At 35.3% G+C, this 18,200-nt stretch overlaps 1 protein-coding gene across 1 annotated transcript in view; it reads right to left on the bottom strand.

Annotated features, from left to right (window-relative positions):
• Positions 1–18,200, bottom strand: part of LOC127852418 (ensconsin-like) — a 91,329-nt gene that overhangs the window by 42,401 nt on the left and 30,728 nt on the right. Inside the window, exons 4-6 of the mRNA XM_052386373.1 lie at positions 7,950–8,191; positions 6,226–6,517; positions 1,025–1,171 (exon numbers count right to left, since the gene is read on the bottom strand). Of these exons, the coding sequence (XP_052242333.1) occupies positions 1,025–1,171; positions 6,226–6,517; positions 7,950–8,191 (681 nt within the window). The remainder of the gene's footprint in view (positions 1–1,024; positions 1,172–6,225; positions 6,518–7,949; positions 8,192–18,200) is intronic.

Raw genomic sequence — 18,200 nt, 5'->3', positions numbered from 1 at the left:
ACACCAATATTTAATATTCCTCTGCTATAAATATTTTCTCAAAGTGAGGACAAAGATTTTCCCTAAGCAAAAAAAGGTCCTAATCTCACTCAATGTTCAAAGCTATACAGATATGCAGTTTGTATATACTGGTTTCATGTTATATACATATTGCATTAAGCATATAAGCATTACCAGAATGTATATATACCGTTTCCCAGTCATGTAATATTGTAAGTTGTCAAATAACAGCATGCAAGGAGAACTTGAACAGTAAATATGATGAAAAGTATCTTTGGAAGTAGGCAAAAGTTCAATATAATTATTAACAAAATTATCATAATAGACGCTCACAAATAAACATAATTTGCACTTACAAACTTAAAAAGATCTTTATAAAAAAAAAAAACATTTAAAGAAGCAGAACTATGAAAAATAAATATTTGTATGTAATTTGAATTTGGTTTATTTGAAAATTTATTTATATGGTATTGTAAAGGGTACATTAAGAACAAAATCTGTTAATGCCTATTCTGACACTTTCACAAATCAGTGACTGTTCAGGGGCACCAATACTGTAAGATACATTTACAATAATAGTTGAAGATATGGAGTAAAAAGCATGATGTTGCATGATTGTTCTTGTGTTTCCTGCCATCAAATAATGCCAAAAATGTCAATTTAAAATATAAATTAAAAAAAAATAGATTTCAATAATCAAATTCATAACAAATTTTAAGAACATTTTCTGGGCCTTAACAAACTTATTCAAAACCTCTTTGCAACACCCTGTGCTTTTTTGGTCCAACATCTTCACATAGTAAAACCTTCAATTTTTAAAACATATGCAAAAATTATAACTCAGTGTTAAAATAAAATTTAATTGATCCAAAATGCTCGTACAAAGTATGTGCAAAAATTATAATAACTTACTGATAAGTTACAAATCGCACCAAAGTGCTCAAAATAAAATAATACAACTGAAAAATACCATGACTTAAAACCAAACAACTTAGTAAATTTATATTATTATGATCACCCTTACCCATAAGCGATTCGGCACCGGATTTAAGATTTCCGGGACCGACAGCAATAAGGTCTCCGGACGAGGAAAACTGGGGACTTCGTTTGTGATAAAGAACGCTCGTGGATTGAGAGAGTTTTTTCGAGGGTGGGGAATCGCCAGGGATGCCTAGGAGAAAACATCCAACAGCACGATACAACATGATGCAAGCAAATATCAAACAAGCCAGAAGGACCCAAATGCACAGGTCTAGTCAAATTTCAACAATTTGCACACATATTTTTACGCATATGCATCATAACTCTGTGAACTGTTTTTAATTTACCAACAAATACAACAACACAAATATTCTTACTTTTAAGGTTGGAGTTTATGGCTTTTTTGTACCTTAATGTCATATTTGTGAAGTTTTTATCAATTTGTAGGCTTATATTTATAGATCAAATAGAAAACATGGATACTATTATTTAATCATTTCATGGTTGCTTTTTAGTTATTACTTGAGACTGATACTGCTATTTGGAATATTTTGTATAACCTGAATATATCTCGCCATAAACATTAGTTTGACTTTATATTCAATATTCCATCAAAAGACATCCTTTTTCAGCTAAAATAACATAAAAACAAGTGTTTCATTCCCATGAACACTGGGTTGAACACTGGATATCCTATGATTATTTCATAAAGATGCGACACTATAATAGATTGAGTAACAATTTCAGTGGATTTTCTAAAATACATTAACAAAATACATGAAAAAGCTTCTGCATTTGTTATAAATGATCTCTTATATCTTAATTCAAACAAAATCAAAATTCAATGTGTTTACAGATAGGATGTCATAATTATGTTTTCAAAGGACCACACAATTAACAACTATGTAATTTATGTTAACCTAGATAAATTGACCTAGACCTGTACACCGGCTGGATCTTCCTGTGGCATGCATTCAATCAAGTTTAAAAAGCAATAAAATACAACTTGCAAATAAAAAGTATAAATGTAATGGTTTATTCATTCACTTGTTTAAAAAAACAAACATTCAAAATGCAACAAAAACCCACTTCATTTGACTTTTACGTAGAATATTTATGCCAACCATGCTAAAGGGGTACTAAGTTCATAGAAATAAATAATTAGGTTTTAAATGATACATATTTAATTATGAAACACTTTTTGATAATTATTTCTAAAATGAAAGTAAGTATTTATCAATGAAGCCGCGTTCTGAGAAAACTGGGCTTAATGCATATGCGTAAAGTGTCGTCCCAGATTAGCGGACTACACAGGCTAATCTGGGACGACACTTTACACACATGCATTAAGCCCAGTTTTCCCAGAAAAAGGCTAAATTATACATGGTGCAAAGGGTTAGAAGTAAGCAGCCTAGGTTATGGGTATGACATGGTGTGTTCAGCGCATATAGAATGTAAGCAAAGTCACCAAGTTTGATAATCACTATAAACCCACAAACAACTTGAAATTTAAAACCTTAATTTAAAATGAAATACTTAAAATTTGTGACTACAAAACAAGTTCCTTTAACTTCAATTCCTATTTAAAAATTGATTAAATTATATTTTTAATATCGATCAGTTGTTCAGAAACACCATTTAATAACAACGAGAAAATGGCGCAATATAAGATAACAAGGGCTGTTTGTAAAACATGCATGCCCCCAATATGGGCTGTCAGTTGCAGTGGCAGCCATTGTGTTAATATGTTTTTGTCACTGTGACCTTGACCTTTGACCTAGTCACCTGAAAATCAATAGGGGTTTTCTGCCAATCATGATCAATATACCTATGAAGTTTCATGATCCTAGGCTTTATTATTCTTGAGTTGAGTTATCATCAGGAAACTATTTAACTGTTTTGAGTCACTGTGACCTTGACCTTTGACCTAGTGATCTGAAAATCAATAGGGTTCATCTGCCAGTGATGATCGATGTAACTATGAAGTTTCATGATCCTATGCATAAGCATTCTTGAGTTATCATCCAGAAACCATTTTACTGTTTCGAGTCACTGTGACCTTGACCTTTGACCTAGTGACCTGAAAATAAAAAGGAGTCATCTGCCAGTCATGATCAATGTTCCTATGAAGTTTCATGATCCTAGGCGTAAGCATTCTTGCGTTATCATCCGGAAACCATTTTACTATTTCGAGTCACTGTGACCTTGACCTTTGACCTAGTGACCTGAAAATCAATAGGGGTCATCTGCCAGTCATGATCATTGTACCTATGAAGTTTCATGATCCTAGGCGAAAGCATTCTTGAGTTTTCATCCGGAAACCATTTTACTGTATTGAGTCACTGTGACCTTGACCTTTGACCTAGTGACCTGAAAATCAATAGGGGTCTTCTGCCAGTCATGATCAATGTACCTATGAAGTTTCATGATCCTAGGCATAAGCATTCTTGAGATATCATCCGGAAACCATTACTTTTCGAGTCACTGTGACATTGACCGTTGACCTAGTGACCTGAAAATCAATAGTCATGATCAATGTACCTATGAAGTTTCATGATCCTAGGCATAAGCATTCTTGAAATATCATCCGGAAACCATTTTACTATTTCGAGTCACTGTGACCTTGACTGTTGACCTAGTGACCTGAAAATTAATAGAGGTCTTCTGCTTGTCATTATCAGTGTTCATATGAAGTTTCATGATCCTAGGCATAGGCATTCTTGAGTTATCATCCGGAAACCATCTGGTGTACAGACCGACTGACGGACTGACCGACCGACAGACAGACAGACCAACGGACCGACCAACATGTGCAAAACAATATACCCCCCTCTCCTTCGAAGGGGGGCATAAATATAAGATAAATTAATCTTCAAAAAATAAAAATAAACTACAATGAAACAACAAAAACAACTTTCAGCTAATGGATACTACATCTGAAGCTATACTAGATAACAAGTTAATAATTACTCTATGTCAACCTTTTTTCTGGCACACCCACCATCCATAAATGAGAACAGTCTAACAACTAATGAACAAATGTCTAGCTGTGGAATTAGTTCACCACAAAATGCTACACAAAATGCTATACATAGTGCACACAGCAAACACAAACTATAATATTCCAGAGAGTTGTAGAAGAGAAAGACAAGAGACAGAAGAATGAAAAGTTTGAACACTCGTTCCTTCCACCATGTTACCAATGTTAGTTGATGTTAGCCGTATTAAGTTCTAGTAGGACAAATTCCTTGATATCAATAACTATAATTTGAAGTATGCAGACAAAAGGATTGGTACTGTATTCTTGGATTTCATAAACAAAATGTTACGCTCATTTCCTATGAAAATATTTTGCATTATGGAGACAGTTTATTTTTCTATGTCCAAATTGTCCATCAATTTTTAGCAAGCATAAAAAGAGAGCACATTAAATATTTAACTAAAATGAATTGCTTAATAAACAAGTAGCAAAAAGCCTTTATAACAAGTATGTATGGAATTTAAAAAAATATCTATTTTTTAAATGATTTTTTTTAGTTGCTAAAATAACAAAAATACTAAATACAAATATTACCCGGTAAGATGACAGTATCAAGGAGTTTGTCACAGTTGTATACCTTATCAATTTCCTCAGTGAAGAGAAAGTACAACATGTCAAGGTGCACAAGTATCCACAACAAAAATAAACCTATTCAAAATGAAAACCAAGAAGGCCATCGGCCCTCAAGTGCTCACCTGAGACCCAAAGAAACTAGACTAGTCTGAAAAAGTGCAAGCTGGTTCATAAAGATTGGACTTAAAAAGTGACTTCTATAGAGTATAAATGTTTTTTAATTTGACCTAGTTTATTTTAGCTCACATGACCCAGTTTCAATCTCAGCCAAGATTTGATTGGGACATATATTCTGACCAAGTTTCATGAAGATTGGCCAATTAATGTGGCTAATATAGCATCAACAATTTCTGACTGTAGCCATTTAAGGAAAACTGTCCAGCCCCCAGCAAACATGTTTTACAACCAGGGCTTTTTTTCCTGGCCTCTAGTGTTAACAAGGTAAATGTTGACGATGCTTGACGCATGACCAACCAACAACGGATAAATGGCAATCACAAAAGCTCACCATGGGCATGTTGTGCTCAGGTGAGCTGAAAATGTAGACAGAAAATAAAATAAAGCCTAATTTCGATCCAAGAAGGTAATTTCAGATTTACCGTCCATTGTAAACCTTGTTCAAATTATATTTCTACCATAAATTGCTTGAAATGATCCCTAGTTTTCTCAGAGCTCTCATCCTCAAAGTCCAAACCTTAACTGCTACATTTCAAGCAGCTTCCCAAAAATATAATGGCACTAACCAAGGAAATTGAACCAAAAAGGGGAGCTGTATATTTTACGGGAGGTGAAAATAATGCAAGGGTTCAAGCATCACCATTCCCAATATGTAATGAATAAAATTACGATTAAATTCACATACAATTCAACACAATACTCATTACATGAAACAAGTTAATATTAACGATTTATGTACTATTAAAAATGACTTTAATAAAGTTCCCTTTTAAACAATGTATACATTGAGTAGAATTTGACTTGACTTTAAAAGCTTCCTTTAAAAAATGTTGTCTTTTAACATTAAATTTTATTTCTCAACAGCTGGCTGATGGGGTGTTTTTCTACTTAACATTTGAATATTAAAAGTTTTGAAAACTCAATGTAATAGAACTTCATTATCTCCATTGAAATAAGTTATACAAAGACATAATTGATGAAAATATCACTGCCATCATTACATATTATATAATCTCTTCTTAAATTTAATCCAGCTTTTTCTTCTTTTTTTTTAAAAAGAAGACGAAAACGATGACGTTTTCCATAAATTGACAATATATTGCTCTAACTGACTGGTCCTGTTATTTGATTACCATTTTCATACTGTGAAATAAATTTTTCCATCACAAAATCTTTTTTTGTTCAATGAAAGAACATGTCTTTGGCTTTCATATATATATATATATATTTATTTAAATTAACACAGTATAAGATTAATAAATCTTAACTTTTGACTAACAAAAATCTTGAACCAGACACCCAAATGTTAAACCCTTGCAGTGTTTCATTTAATCAGACATACAACAACAATCCCCATCAGCAAGCAGAGACAAGTTTTGACATGTTTGACATGTTGTCACCAAAGAAATTTGATAAATGAGATAGAGAGCTGTAGGAGAGAACAGCGAACATACCCGTCCCCTGTGTGAGCTTGTTAATATCAATGCAGCAGTGTCGGCGCACTACGCTGCTCGCCGACACTGCGCGGCGGTTAAAATAGGAGTCAAAGTCGGAGTTGTTAGGAGAGCGTCTAAGTGTGCTTTGAGACGAAGAGCGTCTGGAGTCTAGCGGTAAGCACACATCGCGCGGCGTCCGGCTGCCAAAGCCGAGGACGTGCCTACGCCCACCTTTCCTGCCGCCGGTTTTCCACTGCTCGTAGCGCGTCAGTCGCTCCTTGGCCTTACAAAGGATGGCTTCTTTCTTCGCCTGAAAAGGTCAAAGGTCAACACTCAATGCCATAATTCATGGGCTTTGTTGGCAAGTTATTTTACAATGACCATAGCAATAATGAAGTCACAGTGCTGACAATCTAAAGTAATCCCCGATATCGACCTAACACCTCAATGGGAAACCGTGACATTTGAGATAGGGATTCAAGTAATGTGTGCAAAAGTGATGTGTGCAACACATCATCTGCACATGATGATCAATGGTGGCAAGCTATTTTTAAACAAAAAAAAAGTTTAATTGATATCCTCTGCCAAAGATAATTTTTGTGACAGACACAAAGACAGACAGACTGACGGAAAACACCACTTCAATATCCCTCTGTCTTTGGCAGGGAATACTAAGTTATGTAACAGTCAAGACAAGATTTGCATTGCTTAATGCCTCCCACTTTATGGTGGCTAAAAAAGTGCAATGCCCCTAAAATGGTCGAAATAGCTGACAAACATCAGAGGTTTTTATCACCATTTTGGGAATTAGACCTATACCTGTCGCATTGAGATTTTTAGGGTAAATTAACTTTTAATTTGGAAATTAATACATAACCTTTTAATAAGTATTTATAAAACTTAAATTAAAACAGAACATTCAAATAATAAACACATCAGTATAAACGATATTACAACTTCATAATGCTTTATTTCTACACTTTACAGCTCTATTTCCAAACATACGAAATTCAAACCATTAATTGGAAATTTTAGGACTGGACTTTGGTAAAAAGATACCTTTAATTCTTGATTTTGGAAATACGACCAAATAAAAATTATAAAATCAACCAGAAAAAAGCCCTGAACATGTCAATTGTGTGAAACATCCATATGCCTCAGGGAAAATGTCAGGCCATTGCAACAGATCAACTGACAAGAATTATTCTCAGAATAATCTACAAAACAAATCAAGACAAGAAATTCCATGTGCTAATGAAAAACGGTCCTTACTGACTTTTTAAAGTTTTCAGTACAGTAAAAACAAATACAAGTCTACATTATAATCAATACATACCAAATACTTACTTAGCATGAAGTAAGGTTTAGAACAATTTGTTAGTGTGAGCATAACCTCATTTTATTGACATGGCTGTTAGCGAAAATATTTCTTAAATACATGTATGTAATAATGTATTAACCCTTTGCCACTTAAATACATATTTGCATGCATTTGTAGTCCCTAGTAAGAAAGATAAATTTATTTAAAGACCTTTCTCACTAGACTCAAGTTTTAAAGGCTTCATCTCCAACACTTAAATACTGATGATCGAGCAGCAAACAGCATAAAACCTGAACAGACTGCGAGTTACTCATAAAACCTGAACAGACGTTCTGTGGCGTCTTATCTGGATTCAAACTGTTTGCAAAGGCCTTCAAAATTTGCTTCCAGCACTGAAAGAGTTAATATTGAAGTTTCCAACCTTATCAATCTCCTCCTGGGTCTTCCTCCTGTCCTCCACCTGCTTCCTCCGCTCATCCTCCCTCCTCTTCAGCTCCTCGATCTTCCTGCGCCGCGCCTCCAGCTGCTTCTCACGGTTCTCCTGCGCGAGCCTCTGCTGCTCCCGCATCTCCTCGATTTTCTTCTGGCGCTCCTCAGCCAACTTGAGCTGTGCCTGGCGGATCTTCTCCTCTCGCTCCTTGTCCTTCTCCTTCTTTATGGGATCTACGGTAATAATAAGTCATACGATTATTGATGAAAACGTTTAAAACACAATGTCATAAAGGGCATATCACAAAATAATACTATTACATTTTAATAATTAAAATAAATTTCTCATATCTTTCTTTAAATGATCCAGTAACAAAATACCATTAAATTATCAATGGAAAACAATTGCCTATTTTCATTTCATCTTCTTTCGGGGATTTACGGAAACAAACAAAAACAACAATATAATTATTCAGGAAAATCAAGAGCTCTATTTAATTCCTTTCTCTTAAGTGGATCTTTAGTACGAGCCAATAATAATAAATGCTTAAAAAAATGGACTTTAAAGTTCAGTTGTCCATGAACAATGGTCAAATGGTAATGTTCAGTATTAAATCTGTGATGCCACAGTGTGATGTGTTTTTGTTTTTTGCAAAAAAATGTATTTTAAAATAAGCTTCATGGCAAATTTTCTTTATAAAATCTCAATTAACATTTTTGCAACCATATTTCATGGACACATTTTGTTGTTGCCTTTTTTTTAATCCACAAAACAGGTGACATAGCTGTTACTGAGAGCAGACAACTTTCTCAGAAAATATGTATTCAAGGTAAATTCTTGAGATATCTCTACCTCACAGCATTATCAACATATTATATCTCTTACATGTACACTAAAATGTCTCCGACTGATACAATAACACCAAAATACAACAAGTAATATACAGCAAAACCTGTAAAACAGCTACAGAACAAATATCTGAATTATATACAAGTATGTACGTCTGTAATTGTGTTAACATAAAGATCTTCTAATAATGTCCATGGTATTTGCATGGTATTTGCAGCATCATATCTGTGGTTTGAGTGAATTTGCATGAAGGGTGGTGGGGTCGGGAAAAAACAGGCATCCAAAAATCCACTCATATACATGAATTTTCAAGTAATGTTTATTGTACCTGCAAATAAAGCTTTTAAAATACTTGGCCAGCCAGGCAATTTTTTTGCATTCCCGGATATAGTTATTGAATGCTTAGCCCCCACCCCACCCCACCCTCCCCCCCCCTGCTACACCTTCTGGCTGCTTGTCATCAAACTAATATTTTTGTACATAAAACAATGCAGGACATGCAGATGAGAATGCAAGGTGAGTGGATTATAAGCACTAATCACGCTGCAGGGTGAGTGGTCCTGCAAATTGTGTGAATGCCAGGGAATATACATGTATACATTGCAAAAAAGCTTAAATACAAGGGTAACCAATATATAAATAAGGTCTTTGATTTTTATGCTCCCCCCCAAAAAAAATTGGGGGGGGGGGGGGGCATATAGTCGCCGCTTCATCTGTCCGTCTGTGTGTCTGTCCGTGCACAATTTTTGTCCGGGCTATTTCTCAGCAACTATAATGACCAGAATTCAATGAAACTTTATGGGAAGCTTTACTACCAAGAGGAGATGTGCATATTATCAGCGGGTTCTGGTTGGATGATTTTTCACAGAGTTATGGCCCTTTGAAATTTTCCATTGTACATATAGTGCAATTCTTGTCCGAGCTATTTCTCAGCAACTTATAACAGGAATTCAATGAAACTTTATGGGAAGCTTCACTACCAACAGGAGATGTGCATATAATCAGCCGGTTATGGTCGGATGATTTTTCACAGAGTTATGGCCCTTTGAAATTTTCCATGTACATATAGTGCAATTCTTGTCCGGGCTATTTCTCAGCAACTAATGACCCGAATTCAATGAAACTTTATGGGAAGCTTCACTACCAATAAGAGATGTGCATATTATCAGCGGATTCTGGTCGGATGATTTTTCACAGAGTTATGGCCCTTTGAAATTTTCCATTGTACATATAGTGCAATTCTTGTCCGAGCTATTTCTCAGCAACTTATTACGGGAATTCAATGAAACTTTATGGGAAGCTTCACTACCAACAGGAGATGTGCATATTATCTGCCGGTTATGATCGGATGATTTTTCACAGAGTTATGGCCCTTTGAAATTTTCCATGTACATATAGTGCAATTCTTGTCCGAGCTATTTCTCAGCAACTTATCACGGGAATTCAATGAAACTTTATGGGAAGCTTCACTACCAACAGGAGATGTGCATATTATCAGCCGGTTATGGTCAGATGATTTTTCACAGAGTTATGGCCCTTTAAAATTTTCTATAAACTGTACATACAGTGCAATTCTTGTCCGGGCTATTTCTCCCCAACTACAGACTGGAGTTCAATGAAGCTTTATGGGAAGCTACCTTGAGGAGATGCGCATGTTATCAGCGGGTTCTGGTTAGATGATTTATTTAGAGAGTTATGGCCCTTTGAGATTTTTAAGTTCCTAACCCATCCATCGTATTATTTTGTCCAAAGTTATGCCCCTCAAGACGTTTCCTTTTATCTGAATATATAGTGCAATATTGTGACAAAAAAAAACTTTGGGGAGCATCACCTGTCTCCTACGGTTTCTTGTCTTATATAGGTGAGCAGGCCTAGCTTGCCCCAGTATTGTTTTAAGGTATCAAAGTGGCAAATTAATTAGATTTTTTTCAAATGGTATATGTCTTATAATATAATAATTATAATTTTTATTGGCAATCAGTTTAGCTGAAGCTAAATTTTAAATGCTAAATTCATTAAAAACAGCATTTAAGGTGAATTTGTATTTTTACAAACAATTCAGTTTATATTCATTTTATGAGTTTCAATAGGGAAGCAACTACAAGTTTGTCTGACTCATGTATTTGTTTTTAATACATACAATAATATTCATCTTCTGTTTGAAAACCAATTTACATTATAATGTGGGTTAACATGGTTAATACCAGATCAACTATTTACATGAGGACAGAAGAAAATTTAGCTTTACCTTTAGGTAATATTTAAAGTCCAAGTAAATCCAAGTCAATACAATAACACCATCACCATACAGATATCCATTCCTTGCGTTATAAGAGCTACTTCAGATATTTGTAACCATTTTACGCATTTTAAGAACTAGCAATAACTTATGGTACCAATTAAAGTTCATTCACGAGTACACGACACATCTGGATCCCTTGCTTATTGAATTAGAAACATTAATAATTGATTGACTTTTTATAACAAGTACAAATTATATTGCCTGACACCATCTGCAGCAGATTTTATAAGGGCTTAGTTAAAGAACCAATCAGAGCATATTACTGTCAACATTTTTACCAATAGGAACTTTATTAGGGCTTTAAGTTTAAGAACCAATCAGAGCATATTACTGTCAACATTTTCACCAATAGGAACACGTCAGTCAACCATAGCTGGGATCAGAGACCAGAACTTATTGATCCCTCCTAATGTTATTTATAGTGAGATTGCATCACTTGTTATTTCTTAATTATTTCTGTCTCAAATAGGAATGTAAAAATCCAATGGTTCCAATTATGTACGCACAAAATCCAAGTTTTGCAACAATTTATGACATTCTCAGGGTCTTGGCTTATTTAAAATGGAGTATTTGATTAACTGTGTTTTTCTTTGGAAAATATTAAGGAAACTTAAACACATTATTGTGTAATACTGCAAGGCCTATTAGACAATTGCAATTAATCCAATATTATTCAGCACTCAAATGTTGAAATCATTTTTTTATTCTAGTAAAGATTTTGAATATTTAAACTGATTCCTTTTCATAGGACGGTGTAGAAATCATCAGACATTAGTTGATCTCAGATATTTCAATGCACCAACTCTTATAATGATTCAATATAAATCCATAATGTTAATCAATCAGTCAAATTCAGGACAGCTTGTGCAAATACCGGTGATCAACTGAAATATTTACAGAACTTGTTTTTCAAATCATTATTTAACATCCACTTCCACACAGAACCATTTATAAATCATTTAAACCATTGCTACACAGAATACTGCACGTATGCACCAAAAGACAGCCAAGTTACCCAAAGACAAGAATGTACACATTCATAAAACACAAATACTGTTATCACCTTCAACAAGGAAACCCACTTTCACAAGATCCTCCACAATCTGCGTACAATGTGCACACTGATAGTAAGTGGGGAAGAAATGCAGCTATGTCAAGTGCTGGGTAGAAAGCAAAGGAAAATTGTACCCCCAATAATTCTGAGAACTACCATTCATTTGTTAATAGTTGTGTTTTATTGTTCACTACAATGCTTTCAGTATTTCAGTAATTTCTAATCAGACAGTTAATTCAGTCTTGTTGTTTTTTTCACCTTTTTGGGAATGGGTCCAACAGGGTCCCTTTGGATTGGGAAAAATCGCGGCATTTAGACTAAACAAGAGCTGTCAGAGGACAGCGTTGTCAGAGGACAGCGTGCTCAACTTTTCGATATGAAAGCAATATGTCAAGGGACATTGAAAATATTTGAGGTGGTATGCAAACTTTAACATAATTCTAAGTGGAAAAAGGGCCATAATTTTTACAAAATGCTTGATACAGTTGTCTACTCTTGTTTATAAGTTGGGGTCATGTTGGTCAAGAAGTATGCAAAATATTAAAGCAATATGTCAAGGGACATAGGAAATATTTCGGGTAGTACTCAAACTTTAACATTTGCACGCTAACGCAAACGCTAAGGGGAACGCAAACGCTGACGCCTGGGTGACTAGGATAGCTCCACTATATATATTTCATATATAATAGTCGAGCTAAAAAAAAAAGCACAGTAATCTTCTTCCACTTTTCCTGGGTCAGCTGACACATACTTAGGGATGTACCAGTACTATTTAACGTTGGTACTGTTAAATCAATTATGTTAATTCAAATTTGTCTATTAATGTTATCATACAACTAGTTTGAAGGAAAATCCTCAGCTGAACAGATATTGTTTATTCCATACAAGATCTGACTCATGCAGCTGCCAATCAATACAGTCTGTAACAATTATTTAGTTTCCCTGGCCACCCACATGTAACAAAGCAATAACACTTAACAGAATGTCTCTTGAGACATCAATATTGTGCAATTTTCCTTGGAAAATGTTTACCATTAAGTACAGGCTCTTAAAATATATGATACTTTTAATATTTAAAAAACAAACAATAAAACAGGAGTATCAACATCTAACAATCTACTGTAGTCACATGGACTTAGTGCCATCGATTCCAGGAAAAGAATTTTACTCTTGGCATACTGATCCTCAGTCAAAGAAGGTTCTTATATGTCCAAAAAATCTTACTACCAAAAGGACCCTATTTCCACTTAGAGGGGACCCAAAACATTTCACACAAACCCAGCAAAATATGCAGGCCGATAACATTCTGTTAAACACAAAACTGGCATCCAACAAAAGACAATAATTTATTCTGCAGGAAAAAATGAAACAATTACACTGCTCATACCCCCCCCCCAATCCTTCAGTGTTTCCATTGTTACCTATAGTGCTGGCATAGCTGAACCAGCTACTTTCACTATCACACTCGCTGACTGCCGCCTCAAACCGCACATGATGGTGCTCCATCCTCACGAGTCCTAGCGTGACCTCCCACACGGGGTCAGGGTCACTGTGACTCCACCCACTTCCTGTGTAAGCCACGCCCTCACGCAGGATACTTGCCCTACGCTTGGATGCCACCGTCGATTGTGTAGGTCTTACACCATGTACCAAATTTGACTAATGATTTTCACTTCCCTACGCTTGGATGCCACAGTAGAGTTTCTAGGTCTTGCACCTTGTACAGAATTTGATAGGTGATTATCCCTTCTTATAGGGTAGAGTTAATTCAGTATTACAAATGTTGGTCCCTTATCCTGATCATTTATATAATGCAGTCCCCTTCAAAATACTGTTGACTTGATTTCAATACAAAACTTCTGACTGCCAAGAAGTCTTACATATACAAAACCCAGAAACAGATACATGAATATACAAACAATCAACATTTACTGACTGGAATCTATCACCATCAGTGAACAGAGTCTCCGGGATGATTCCAAGACTTCCATTCCTGGTATATAATCAATACTGCTAGTCTAGCTGCAAAAACACTGCCACCAAACATCCGATGGAAAATGTATGATTAGTAATCCAACAGTAAAAGCCCTTTTTCTTCTTTTCCACTTAGTTGCTTGTCCTTCGATGCAAATCCAATTTGTCCCTCTCATTTTAAACCCGCAGACATTGATATCAACTAATCCTTTGAGCTTATAAGACACATTTTAAAGACCGATGATTCACACTTATGTCAAAACTGATGGAGGTCACGATGTCATTAAATGGCTTTTAAAACATCTTCTGAATGATATTCATATAAAAATGGTAGTCCAATTCACGTAAATTGAAATGTATTTTCTTGTATTCTCAATTTACAGAAAAATCCGAACGCTGCTAGCAAAAAGGTTACATCCAATACTCTTCAGGTCTCCATATAGACTGATTTTCTCAGAAAACAGTGAGCAAACTAGAATTTCTCATACAGGCTGCCCAGTCCTGGTTGAATCAATACGGAGGAATATCCGTAAAATATCGATGTTGCATAACCAAATACCAAATTCTGAATCATACGCCAAGATCAGAGATCAGCACCCCCCTTTTTATGCATCCACGAATGGAAACATCGGCTTCACAGAACATGACATATAATGTATCTTGCACGTTATTCTTAAAATTGTTCCCAAAATTTGCTTTATTGCCAAATTGGAATTTCGCTAACTCTTATTCAAACTGCTGCTGTTAAAAAGCAAAACTTGGAATTTCAAACTCTTAAAAGATGGATAGAAATTGTGAAACACACATGATAAATGTCAGGTAAAAAATAAGCTCTAAAAGCTCAAACAGCATGTTAATATATGTGGATTATGCTTGTTGTGAGTAAGGGTCAATAATTCTGCCAGACCTGAGTCACATAATTGGCATCAAAACAGCCGAGTAGGTTCAGAATAAAAACCTTCTGCTTACATATAGACTGTAAACAGTGAGTACATTTATTATCATATACTTAACAATTGTTTATACCTTTATACAGCTTATTTTATGTCGCCGAAGGTGGGCATATAGTGATCGCATTTCTGTCCGTCTCTCTGTCCGTCTGAAAGTCTGTCACACTTTGCCTTTCGGTTTCGAAAAATGCTCATAACTTCTATGTCGCTTCAGATGTAACCTTCATATTTGGTATGCATGTGTATATAGACAAGGCCTTTCCATACGCATACACATTTTAAACCCTTTGACCTTGACCTTAGACTAAGGGCCCGCAACGTTTAGGTTTTGAAACCTGCGTTTAGGTTTCAAAAAAGCGTTTTTCGGGGGCAATATGTCAACCTATGGTGACAGCTCTTGTTTACATCATTTTTAATTTTGGAGATCATAATTTTATTATTCTTATTTTTACACTGAGACAATCAATGCATGCATTCCTGCTTTTTGTCCGGAGCAAATGCACTTATTTCAATCAAATGCTCATAAATGTTCAATAATGGGGTAAAAACTTTAATGAGAGCACTTCCCTTGCATCATGAAACATCCATTAAATCACACTGCAATTTTTATTGCTTACAAGTTTGTGTTCCTGTTCTTCCTAGCATACCCTTTGATGACATTGTCAACCCTGTCATGAGAATGACGGTATTTAAATCTTCAATTAAGTTCCATAATTTTCAGTCAAAATTGCATTATATGCAACGGGCAATGCCAAAATCGTAAACATATCCATAATTTTTTTTTGACACATTAAATTTAATTTGTTCGGAAACCATGTCAATCATTGTAGCTAAATTACTGCTAATTTATAACATTTTTTTGTAATTAAATTATAACACGAATATGATATGGTTCATGATTATTTTTCATGAAATTAGTTTGTCATTTCCAATTTGTTTGCTAAATAAGTTTGTCACTTCCAAAATGTATCCACAGTTCAGTGTCTTTAATATCCAAAGAGTGCAAACAGTATAAATTAACTACTTAATTTAATGGCTGTAGATTCACAGGGGTTAAAAAAATTAGTACAGTTAATACATAATTGATTCTTTTTCTTAAAATTTCTATGTATAAAGATCAAATAAATAATTAACCTTTTATTTAAAAAAAAAGAAAATGGCCTATTCCAGTTACGCTTACAAATAGATTGCAATTCCTCATCTTAGAAAGCTCTTAAAATAATGTAGTGTTTTCAATTATTTTTTTATCAAATCGTTTTTTAGGTAAAAACAAGAGATAGCCATGCAATATGGTCCCCTACTGGTGACACTCCACCATTGTAAGAATTAAAAAAAAAAAAAAATTATATATATATATATTTGTTGCCATAGCAACCAGAATTCTAGACGTAGGAACAAAATGAAATTACGTGCATAATCTCCATATTGCCATCTATCCATGTTACAAGTTTCATGAAAAAATATTAAGAACTTTTAAAGTTATCGCAGGATCCAGAAAAGTGTGACAGTCAGACTGACTGACTGACTGACTGAGTCTGACTGACTGACTGACTGACTGACTGACTGACTGACTGGCTGGCTGGCTGACTGACTGACTGACTGACTGACTGACTGACTGACTGACTGACTGACTGACTGACTGACTGACTGACTGACTGACTGAGTCTGACTGACTGACTGACTGACTGACTGACTGACTGACTGGCTGGCTGGCTGGCTGACTGACTGACTGACTGACTGGCTGACTTACTTACTTACTGACAGACTGACTGACTGACTGACTGACAGACTGACTGGCTGGCTGACTGACTGACTGACTGACTGGCTGGCTGACTTACTTACTGACAGACTGACTGACTGACTGACGGTTTGACCGGTAGGGGACAATAAAAATGCTTTAACACAAACACAATGAGCCCTACTGAGCTTTAAAGCATCACAGCTATTTTACTGGAAAATGTAAAGTCCAAGGCCCATAACTCATGTACATATGTAAGTAGACTCACATACCAAAATCTGATGAATATGCCAGACAGACAGAGTGACTGACGGACGGTCTAGACCGACTTATATACGCCACCCTACCTGGGACATGGTTGACTAACAACTTTGGTTTCAGATTACTGAAGGTTAACACAAATATTGAGTTGAATCGCCAAGTTCTATGTTACATAACTTGTTTTCAGGACTTACCTATACCCTTAATTTATTATTAACCGACATGTTGATCTACATGTATAATAGAACTTGTTCAGAATTGGAAATAAATCTTAATACTAAATCAATGAAGTAAATGAAATAGCATTGAATAAGAAATAAATGCTCCAACACCATAGCATCCTCAGCAATGGCAACAGTTTTAAGTCAATGTGGTTCAATTGAATACAGTAGTCCCAAGGTCACACTGGTAACAGCTCTTTGTTCATGTCTTGGATTAGGAGCTTCTATTACCATTGGCAACATCTGCATGTGATAATTTGCTTAAAGAATATAAAGAATTGCATATCATGAACTACCTGACAGAACTCTTGTATCCCACTGTGGCACAATAGTGAAATACATAACTGGTCTTGCCTATATTGAAATATACTAAGACTCCCCATGAAAAAAGGTCTTAATTAGTTCATGAACACTTCATGAACCTTTTTAGTTCATGAACTCTAAAAAGGGTTCATAAACTTTATAAAAAAAAACATTAACTTTGTGTTCCACAATTTATGAACTGTTCATGAATGTGTAATTGAAAACTAACAATGGCTGTTTGTAAAACACCCATGCCCCCCAAATGGGCTGTCAGTTGCAGTGGCAGCCATTGTGTAAATCCGTTTTTTGTCATTGTGACCTTGACCTTTGACCTAGTGACCTGAAAATCAATAGGGTTCATCTGCCAGTCATGATCAATGTACCTTTGAAGTTTTATGATCCTAGGTGTAAGCGTTCTTGAGTTATCATCCGGAAACCATTTGGTGGACAGACCGACCAACCGACGGACGGACCAATGGACCGACATGTGCAAAACAATATACCCCCTCTTCCTCGAAGGGGGGCATAAAAATCTCATGAACTTTAGTTGAACTAAAAAGTTTATAACCTCTGTAGTTTATGAACGTTAG

The sequence above is a fragment of the Dreissena polymorpha genome, chromosome 12 (assembly GCF_020536995.1).
Source record: "Dreissena polymorpha isolate Duluth1 chromosome 12, UMN_Dpol_1.0, whole genome shotgun sequence".
Lineage (NCBI taxonomy): Eukaryota > Metazoa > Mollusca > Bivalvia > Myida > Dreissenidae > Dreissena > Dreissena polymorpha.
The sequence above is the reverse complement of the archived record's forward strand: the minus strand, read 5'-3'. Positions and strand labels throughout refer to the sequence as shown.